Genomic DNA, 10,989 nt, shown 5'->3' on the forward strand with positions numbered 1-10,989 from the left:
ATATGGATATTCCCAGGCTAGGGGTCGAATTGGAGCTATAGCTGCCATCCTACACCACAGCTCAGGGCAATGCCAGATCCTTAAACCACTGAGCAAGGCCAGGGATCAAACCTGCATCCTCATGGACACTAGTCAGATTCATTTCTGCTGAGCCACCACAGGAACTCCTAGAGCCATTTCATTTTTAACGGCTGTTTAATATTCTATTGCATTAATGTATTTTATGTACAGTTAATGTAAATTAACTATAATTTATTAAATCAACCTTTTATTTTGTGGTCATTTGAACTGTTTTCAATTTTTCATGATTATAAACAATGCCAGGATGAACACCTTTTTACATAAATCTTTGCGAATTGTGTTTCTATAGGATACATTCTTAAAACTCCTTCAAGGAACTGATGTGAAAGAATGACAGTTTTGCATTTTAAGAGATATTTTGCCAAGTTGCCATCATTCAGGTTGTATCCATTTATATCCTAATGGTATAGGCAGGCCTCGATTTCCCTAGGCATAGGTGGGGCTTTATAGGCAGTCTGTTTTTATCAGAGATATTGCAGAACCTCGAGACTCTTCATTCAGCTCTGTGAATGTCTGTAGTTCACACACCTCTCTGGTTTCTAATAGATTAACATGAATAGCAGCTCTAAGGTTTGCCCAAAAAAGGCAACATTTACGCCTATCCTTGGGCCATTCCAAGTATGCTTTCTTTTCCATGAGAGCTTTCAGTGTAGGATACCTGGTAGGAATGCAGTAGAGTGGAATGGGTTCCAGTAAGATAAGAATTATGTCATCAGACCCTTCATGGAAGAGGTTGTGGTGGCCAAAGTAGAGTTCATAGTGGTACCACTCGCTCTGGATGAAATTGGGAGACAAAACAAAGATGGACTTAGAGCTTTTCTCCATGCAGTTTATGATATCTTCAGTAATGCTCTTGCCAGGATCAGAGTTCCCCTCATGAAAGCAAATCAGGACATCTTCTTTCTCTAGATTGGGAATCAATTCATGCTTTACCCAGGCCGAATCATGTTCACAGTATGAAATAAACACGTGGAATTGAATATTTCTCTTGAGTTGTCCTTGGGTTGTTTTCCTAACCCTGTACCATGTCCGTGCCCACTGACCCAGCATCCTGAGATACCAGGGCAGATCAAAGCGGAGGCAGCAGAGGGCCACAGCCATCCCCAGAACTAGCATGATAACCACTATGATGACAATCAACAAAGCTATGTTGCAAGATAATTCAGAAAGATGAATATCCTTTAGCTGAGTCCCCTTTAGATCCAAAGGGTATTCGCAGATGTATGAATCTGACCACCCAGCCATCATGCCCTCTGAATATTTTTCAAGCTGGATGAAATCTCTTAATTCACAAGTACACCGGAATGGATTTCCTCCCGCGTTTAAAGTTTTAACTTGCTGGCAACTCTGAAAAAAATCCACCGACGGGCTGAGGATTAAGTTCATCTCAATGTTCAGAACTGAGAGTCTTCTGAAATGACTGCACCCAGGAAGATCAGTTAGAAAGTTAAATGCAAGATTTAACTCTTGTAAGGATGTCAGATGAATAATTTCTTTAGGGACAGTGTGAATGTTGTTATTATTCAGGTCAAGCATTTGAATATTTCTGGGCAAGCACCTGAAAACGGAATCAGCAAGTTTATTGAATGACAAGTTCATGGTGATCAAAGTTTCTGGCCACAAGCACTTTTCATCATTTTCATATTGTAACAGATTTTGGCTCAGATCTAAGTGTTCCAAGGATGTGTTTCTGACAAAGCAACTCACTAAGGAAAGTGTCTCCAATTTGTTGTCCTTCAAAATGAGAGTTTTCAAATGAGGCAGTTGGACAGGTTTTCTAAACACGTCATCTGTAAAGATATTACTAGCAAAATTTAAGTATTGGAATCTTGTAGGATAACTAGGGAACAATATGTGAGGCATTTGTGCATCTAATATTGTCAGGTTGTCTATAGCCATTTTGGTAAAAAGCAAGTAGACTCTCTCCTGTGGGATATTAAAAACCCTGAAATGTACATGCTCCAAGTTTATAGTTCTCATTATAGTATTTGAGTAGTCAAATGAATTGTGGTCAAGATAAACCTTACCTCCAAAAATCACGTGTTGGATCTGGAAGTATTCTACTGATGTGTGCCAAACAAATTGTAAGATAAGGAGAAGGTCATCCCAGAGTAAATCAACTTTATTAAGTAACAGAATGGATGTCTTGGCATTCTCTAAAATAAGGTTTTGTTGAGTTTCATGACTTTCAAATTGGCTTTTGCCATCTAGATTCGTCATTTCCAATATTTTTGAAGTCTTGATTCCATCACGCAAAAGAACCCAGAAATTTGTGTTAATTGGTAAAACAATGTGAAGTTTTGTTGTGTTTAAGATGGGCAGGCTACCTTCTTCATAATGAGAAAGAGTTCTCAATCCTAAAAAGACAGTATTTAGATGCAAATGAGCAATTTTCTGGAAATCTGATTTTCGTATTTTGGCCGCACTCAAACCCAGGATTTCCAGGTGTGACATGTTGCCCGTCTCCTCGGAGATAGGCATGCTGTCAAAGTCATTGAAGGACAGATCCAACTGTCTGAGACCTGCCAGTGAATACCAAGTTACAGTCTTCAGTCTATTGTAAGACACATCTAAATATTGTAACTCCTTGTTGAATTCAAAGGTCTTGATGTCCAGCTCTTGGATTCTGTTATGGCACAGAATCAAAATTTTTAGTTTTGAGAAAGAATGAAAATCTGAATGCTGGAGTTGAAAAAGGAGGTTGTAGGATAAATCCAGTGTGGTTGTGGTTGGGGTCAAGTCTGTGGGAACCTTTCTTAAAGACATGTTGGAGCAGTTGGTAGTCAATTCCCTTTCTTCTGGCAGCTCTGAAGTCCTTCCATGCACTGACATGGCAATACCACAAAATATGTAAATGCTTCTGATAAGTTTCATTGTAATTCTGAGGACTTTGTCACTGTTTTCACCTCAAATGAATTTTATCACACATCACCTCATATGAATGAGGAAGATACATTCAGATCCTGGAAAGATAGCATATAATGTTAGGTAGTTATGCGATTTGTTAAACCTTGTAGGATTTTTTTTTTAAATGCTAATATCTGACTATATTCCTCAAGAATTTGGAATAGGGTCCCAACCCAAATATTGAGTCTTTGACTTGATCTCAGAGCTTGACTCAAGGATTTCTAAGTCAGTTACTGTCTCATATCCCCATCACTGGGGCAATTCAAGATTCCCAGAAGGGAGACAGGTATTTACTAGTTGGCAGAACTGCTTTGCCAGGTTATACTCAATATCCTCTCTCAATCCCATTCTGATAGCCTGAAGGCTTTAAGAAAATTAGAAGAAATTTTTACAAATTAAGATTTGATTGTTTAGGGCAGTTTAAGATTCACAGCAAAATTGAAGGGAAGGTACAGGGACTTTCTGTATCCCTCCTGCCCTCCCTGCACCCCAGCATAGCCTCCCCCATTATCAGCATCCCCCTTCAGAGTGATGTATTCGTTAGAATCGATGGGCTTACATTGATTCATCAAAATCACCCAAAGTCCACAGTTTACACTACGGTTCACTCTTGTCCATTCTATGGGCTTGAACAAATGTATCCATCATTCCCGTACCTTACCAAATATTTTCACTGCCCTAAAAATCCTCTTTGCCTGTTCATCCTCCACCCACCCCACAATACTTGGCAACCACTGGTCTTTCTATTGTCTTGCCTTTTCCAGAATGACATATAGCTGGAATCACACAGTGTGTTCCTTTTTCAAATTGACTTCTTTCACTTAGTAACATGCATTGAGTTTTCTTCCATGTCTTTGCATGGCTTGATAACTCATTTCTTTTTACCACTGAATATAATAGTCCATTGCCTGGATGTACCAGAGTTGATTCCTTCCATCTCTGAAGGACATCTTAACTGCTTCCAAGTTTTAGCAGTTATGAATAAAGCTTCTATAAGCAACTATGTACAGGTTTTTGTGTGGACATAAACTCTCAATGAAATGATTCTTTTTTTTTTTTTTAAGCTTTTTAGGGCCATACCCGCCGCATATGGAGGTTCCCAGGCTAGGGGTCTAATTGGAGCTGCAGCTGCTGGCCACAACCACAGCAATGCCAGATCTGAGCCATGTCTGTGACCTACACCACAGCTCACGGCAACGCCAGACCCATAACCCACTGCACAAGGCCAGGGATCGAACCTGCACCCTCATGGTTCCTACTTGGATTCATTTCCGCTGTGCCACAATAGGAACTACTCACTGAAATAATTCTTTATCACTGAATACTGTGGGCCCCTGAATTAATGCCATGACATTGTTCCTCAGCTTTGAATTTGTGAACATAGAGTTTCTTGAGCTATTATCTGACTTTCAATAACACCGAAGTTATTGCAAAGTCTAAAACACAGAAATAAACAGAATGGTTCCTGTCCTTATGCCTCCAAATAGCTTCAGGTTGGTGGCAAAAGCAGCCTGGATCACTGTCAAATAATAGTAATAGTGATAGAAACAGTTTTCATTTCTTTCTTTTTTATTGGTGGGGGGGGGGGGGGACGACGCACGCATGGCATATGGAAATCCCCAGGCTAGGGGTTGAATCAGAGCTTCAGCTGCCGGTCTACACCACAGCCACAGTAACACAGGGTTCCCGACCCACCGAGCAAGGCCAGGGGTCAAACCCACATCCTCCTGGATACTAGTCGGATTCGCTTCCACTGTACCACAATGGGAACTCTAGACTTCATTTCTTGAAGCTTTTTGATGTGCCAAGAGATATACTAAACTCTTTGTATTATCTCACTCATTTATCAAAAACTGTGAAAGAAGGACTATGACTCATAATTTACAGATGAAGAAAATCTGAGGATTTTGAGCTAAGAGTCAGGCTTCCAGTGTGTGATTAGACACAGAACAGGGCTGGAGAATTAAGAATTTCACAACATTATTATTCAAGATATTTTTAAGTACCTACTCTGCCAGGAAGTTTTCTAGGCACTGAGGATGTAAGGGTGAATAGTACAGCATTTCTTTTCTTACAGCAGCTGACATTGTAGTAGGGGGTAAGAAAAGAGAGACAATACACAAAATGATACATTTACAAGTTAGGTCCTGATCAGGACTAGAAGAAAATAACTAAGATACTGGGAATAGCGAGCACCTGGGTGGTCGTTTAGGGTGGTCTAGAAGAGCCTCGCATGACCTTCATGAAAAGATCTAAAGGGCGTGAGAGAACAACCACCTGTCTGGGGAAAGAGTATTCTGGAGAGAGAGGAGTAAATACAAGTTCAAAGAGCATGCTTGGCAAACGTGAGGAGTGACTGGTGTGGAGCTGGGGAGGTGGGCTGAAGACATCCGAGCTTGTAAGGATTGGGGAGTTTCCTCTGATTGAAATAAGAAACCAGCACAGGATTTAGAGCAGAGGAGGGGCAGGTTCTGATGTGTGTGTGTGTGTGTGTGTGTGTGTGTGTATATATATATATATTTTTTTTTTGTCTTTTTATGGCTGTTCCTGCAGCATATGGAGGTTCCCAGGCTAGGGATCAAATCAGATATATAGCTGCCAGCCTATGCCAGAGCCACAGCAACACAGGATCCCAGCCATGTCTGCAACCTACACCGCAGCTCAGGGCAACGCTGGATCCTTAACCCACTGAGCGAGGCCAGGGATGGAACCTGTGTCCCCATGGATGCTAGCCAGATTTGTTTCCGCTGAGCCACAATGGGAACTCCTGATGTACATCTTAAAGAGTGCTCTGCTTCTTGGTTGAAATGACTTGAAAGGTGCAAGCCTGCCAGGGAAGACCCTTGGGAGGCTGTCAAGTCCTGCACGCAGGAAAGAAGGTAGTGAGGGGGGTGGGGAGCCACAGCAGGTTCAATAAATTCTTCACCTTTATGTCCTCCCACACCAGGCTTTCTGAAAACACAAGGGCCTGTAACTAGCAGTGGTGAGAATTTTCCTGCTTCGACTTGCGTGTGCTTAATGCACATTGACTCTCAGTCTCCCCCAGACGGGTCACTGCATAGACAAGCCGGAGGAACAAGAGGCAAACACACCGTGGTGAGATTTCTCTGTACTGTTTTCATGCTGTCCCACTGTTCTGAGAATTGCGTGTGTGTGTGTAAGTGTGCACCCATGCAAGTGTGGTGGGGGGACAAAACTGGTAGAGTGAACGCAAAGGAACCCTTGGAATATTGTCTCACTCTCATCTGGACTTTTCTTTCTCTAGAACCTGCCCAAGTTTGTTTCATTTTATTGTTGTTGTGCTTGTCGAAGTGAAGGAATTCTAGAAAATATGTCGATATTTCCTAAAAGAAAAATGAAAATACTTTATAAAATTGTTTCGTAGCAAATGGGAAGGGGGACAGAGAGACAATCATTCTGTGATGTGAAAGTGAGGACAGAAGGTCGACTTTTTATATTCCCTGTCCACTGTGTGCTCAGTGGAAGAGGGTCGTGAGAGGCACGAGGTGGGGGTAGGGCTAAGGTGACCTTTCACCTTTCCACTGAGATAGTCCCTCCTGTCTTTTTCCTCCAGTCCATCCCATGTGGGCCTTTCTTGGTCATCTCCTTTTTCTGTAACATTTAGTACAGCATCCAGTGATCAGTATAAGAACAAATACCGACATTAAAAAGAGCCTCTGTGATGTAACTTTAGCTCCACAGTTGTTTTCCAGATTTGAGGAAGCCGGCAAAATAAATGTGTTGCCATTACCATAATTTTAATCCATTACCCACGTTTAAGATGACCTGAGTAATTGTTCTTTTTGATGAATCTATACATTTGTAACTATTCAGTGTGGCTGATAGCATCTCCACGCCATATTGACTCTCAGGCAAATGAGGCAGTGGCCACTTGATGTTCTTTGTGAATAATAACTACCATTCATTGGGCTAAGCAACACTGACTTTCCATAGATTGATCTTCCCAACACCACCTTGTAAGGTAAATGCTATCACTACTTATAGGTATAGATGGTGGTGCTTAGAGAGGTCCTGTAACTGCCTCACAGTCACAAATATAATCCATGGTGAGTGCAGAGACAGGTATCTTGTCTCTCCAGGGTGAGTCAAGATAAATCTGTTTTGTTTTTGCTTTTTTAAGGGCCACACTTGTGGCACATCAAAGTTCCCAGGCTAGGGATCAAATCAGAGCTGCAGCTGCTGGCCTACACCACAGCCACAGCCATGTGGGATCCGAGCCCTGTCTGTGACCTACACCGCAGCTCATGGCAATGCTGGATCCTTAACCCATGGAGCGAGGCTAGGGTTTGAAATTGCATCCTCATGGATACTAGTCAGATTCATAACCCACTGAGCCACAACGGGAACTCCAAGATAAATCCATTTTATATGCTATAATACATGAATAATGATGGGATTATGTTTCAATATATCATGTGGATTCTTCAGTGTTTCCTTATACACAGTTCCAGGAACCCAAGGAGTAAGTGCCAGTGCCTCCCAGCTCAGTTACTTACAAGGACAGACATGGATTGAGTCCTTATGTTGAGCACTGTCTAGTTTAAGCCACTGTATTTTGGGGCCACTTGTTACAGCACCCCAGCTATTTCCTACCTGATGTACTCTCACACTTACTGTGAAATTCAAATCCCCAGTATGGATTACCACACTGGGCTTGCTCCCTTCTGGAATCTCATTTCCTATGACTCTTCTCCCGGGCACCGCCCTCCAGTCATGCTGCCCCTTCTCCTCATTCCTGGGCCGCAACATGCTTGCTCTGACCTGGGAACCTTTGCACTAGCTCTTCCCTCAGCTTGGGCTGCTCTTCTCCCATCCCTCCTTGGCTGGGTCTTTCTCATCATTTACATCTTGGCTCAAAGTTTACCTCCTCTAAGAAACCTGATCTGACCACCTAAAGAGGTCATGTAAATTAACTTGCTATTCACACCGTCCTATTTTATTTCTCTACCAAACAGTACTTACTGCTATCTGAAGCTTTCATTTATTTATGCATTGACCACCTCCCACACCTCTCATAGCCATGAGAGAAGGGGGGTCTGACAATCTTGTCCATATCTGTATCCCCAGCACATAGAATATGCCTGGCCCTTGGCATATGGTCAGTAAATCCATTATATGCGTATGTGAATAAATGAATGAGTGATTTCAATTTTGTATTCCTTGGCACAAGGTGGTACATGCTATGCTCTCAAAAACATGTATCAAATGAAATTAATTTGAGGTTGAAATTAATTTCAGTTCCAAATTCCTGCTATGGTGCCATGTATGATGATGATCAGAGGGTGAGTTTGCGCCGAGGATGGATAGGTCTGTGTTCAAGGCCAACCGTAGCCCCTCACCAGCTATAATCATTTAGATCATTTATTGAACTGTTGAAAGGTTCTGTTTTCTTGTTTGTATCACGGGTTCTGTGCAGAGGCATAAAGAGAATGTATATAAATCACTTGGTATCCGGCCTGGTGTATCACAGATGGTAGTAGCTGTTATCAGGGCCAAGACTAGGGTGACTGCAGGCACAAATGTTAAGAGGCACCAAGAAACTCTGTAATCAGGATAAACAATACTTTCGCAAAATATTTTTGGAATTAAACTTAATGTAAAATCCATGATGAACAAAATAATCAAAATTTTTCATAAAGACCGGATTAGTGACTAACTTTTCCTCGTGTCTCAGCCTCCACGATGCCTTGGTAAGACACTGGCAGGTGTGCTCATCACGGTGCTGAAGCTGCCTTTAATGTTATAATCTCACAGAGTACTTCAATTCAGAGCATCTGACGTTAAGCTCCTAGGGTTAGGCCCTTGAAAAATGCAGCAAGATCTAACCCAGTTGCTTTATCTGGAATCCCCTGAGCTGAGATTCCTAGGTTTCCTGTTTTACCCACCTCTTCTCTCTGCCCAATACCACAACCTCATCTGAAACTTACTGTAAAGAATTGAGAGGAACTAACTCTTTCTGAACTTCTCTGAATATAATAAAATGTAAAAGTATGATCTCTGAGGCAATGCATGTGTATTATGGCATTTCATTTAAACAGTTTTAAAAGTCAGACATAAATGTTTGATGAAAGATGCTGTCAATAAATATATTATTATCATAGTCATGCTACTGTTACCATTCGGCTGAAAACAGGTGGAAAATAGAATAACTTTCTTTAATAGTTTATGATTTAAAAGTCCAAGTCAAAAGACACCATGACATGACTATTGGTGGCTCGCCAAAGAATAAATTTTTTTGGCTGCACCCATGCAGAAGTTCTCAGACCAGGGATCAAACCCTTGTCACAGCAGCAACGCAAGCCACAGCAGTGACAATTTTAGACCCTTATCCCACTGCACCACCACGGAACTCCTTGCCAAAGAATATTTGATCATCCAAATTCTCTATCCCAGTGATGCAAAAAAAAGGGAGGGGGGGAGAAGGATTTAAAACCCATTGAATGCTGAGTAATCATTACAACACAAGAGTGAGAACAACTGATATTTTATGAGTGTTTCCTATTTGTCCAACATGGAACTAAATGCTTTCTGTACATTTTCTTGTTCAAGCCTCTCAACAATCCAACAAAATGATATATATTTTCATCTCCATTTTACAAATGGAGGAGCTAACACCTAGAGGTTAAGAAACTTGTCTGAAGTGAGCCAGTGAATAAGTGGTAGAGCATGAATTTGAACCCAGACCTATCTGGTCCCTTCCAGAAACCAAACTGAAGGCACGTCAAACTCTGAAATGAAGTAGCATAGGGTGTGATTGCCAAGGTTAATTTCATAGGCAGAGCCAGCTGCTACTGTGGCCTCTTCCTCCCTTCTCACGCCATGTGCCTCTCTCCAAAGCTACACATCTGCTAGGTGTCACAAGTTGTAAGAAACCAGCAAAAGAAAATCAAACTCTCAAACACAAGACAATTCCTCAGATCAATGGTGATCAATGGTATGTCCCAAAGTCACTCTCTAATCATTAATCTTTAGCATAATGTAGGCAAAATAATAAATACTAAAAATCTGAACAAGGCTGCTTTCCTCCCATCTACAGAATAAATCTAAATAACGTGAAAATCTGAATAAACCTACTTTCCTCCCATTTTCTTTAAAAAAGACCCATGCAACCCTCTTTTTCACAACCGTTACAACACACAAAGCTAACAGTTCTTACCCTCAGGCTTGCAGCGGCTCCCTCCCAGCTGCAGGTGTGTCTGACTCATTGGCAGACCCAGAATTGGCTGCAGGAGTGACTGCATCAAGCTTTTCTGTGAGGTTTGCCCTCCTGTGCCCTCTACTGTATGCCAGTGGCATTACATGTTGCAGAAGTTCATAATCTTAGACCACTTTTTAAAGAATTGCCGCAAAATACACATAACATAAAATTTACCATTTTAACCATTTTGAATATACAATTCAGTGGCATTAGGTGCGTTCACATAGTTATTTAACCATCAGCACCATTCATCTCCAGAACGCTTTCATCAACCCCCCCTAAAACTCTTTATCCATTGAATGTTACCTTCTCATTCCTCCCTCTCTTCAGTCTCTGGTAACCACTGTTCTACTTTCTATCGCTGTAGATTTTCCTTCTCTAGGTACCTCAAATAAGTGGAATCATGTAACAGTTGGCTTTTGTGACTGGCTTGTTTCATTTGGCACAACGTGTTCAACTTTCTTCCCCGCTGAAGTATGTACCACAATTTCCTTCCCCTTCTTAAGGCTGAATAATATCCTGTTGTTTGTAGATACCATATTTTGTTCATCCACACCCATCAATGGACATTTGGATGGTTTTCACCTTTTGACTAATGTGAATAATGCTTCAAGTCTCTGCTGTCAGTTCTTTTGGGTAGATACCTAGAGGTGGAATTAATTGCTGGACCATATGGCAAGGCTATGTTTGAATTTTTGCAGAACTGCCATATCTGTTTCCCCCAGCATCTTTGAGCACTTTAATGGTACCTTACTTCAGGGTTCAGATCAGTCATCCCACCC

General features: G+C 41.5%; 1 protein-coding gene across 2 annotated transcripts; it reads right to left on the reverse strand.

Moving 5' to 3' along the window:
- Positions 1 to 251: 251 nt before the first annotated feature.
- Positions 252 to 10,638, reverse strand: TLR10 (toll like receptor 10). 2 transcript variants are annotated; one of them, XM_047798000.1, is made up of 2 exons: positions 10,514 to 10,638; positions 252 to 3,044 (listed from the first exon to the last, which is right to left on the reverse strand). In XM_047798000.1, the coding sequence occupies exon 2, from the start codon at positions 2,953 to 2,955 to the stop codon at positions 526 to 528; it is 2,430 nt and encodes an 809-aa protein (XP_047653956.1). In that variant the 5' UTR covers positions 2,956 to 3,044; positions 10,514 to 10,638; the 3' UTR covers positions 252 to 525. The 2 variants fall into 2 exon arrangements, with proteins under 2 accessions (XP_047653956.1, XP_047653955.1); XM_047797999.1 differs by lacking the exon at positions 10,514 to 10,638 and adding an exon at positions 10,166 to 10,353.
- Between the last annotated feature and the right edge of the window lie 351 nt (positions 10,639 to 10,989).

The sequence above is a fragment of the Phacochoerus africanus genome, chromosome 10 (assembly GCF_016906955.1).
Source record: "Phacochoerus africanus isolate WHEZ1 chromosome 10, ROS_Pafr_v1, whole genome shotgun sequence".
Taxonomy (NCBI): Eukaryota; Metazoa; Chordata; class Mammalia; order Artiodactyla; family Suidae; genus Phacochoerus; species Phacochoerus africanus.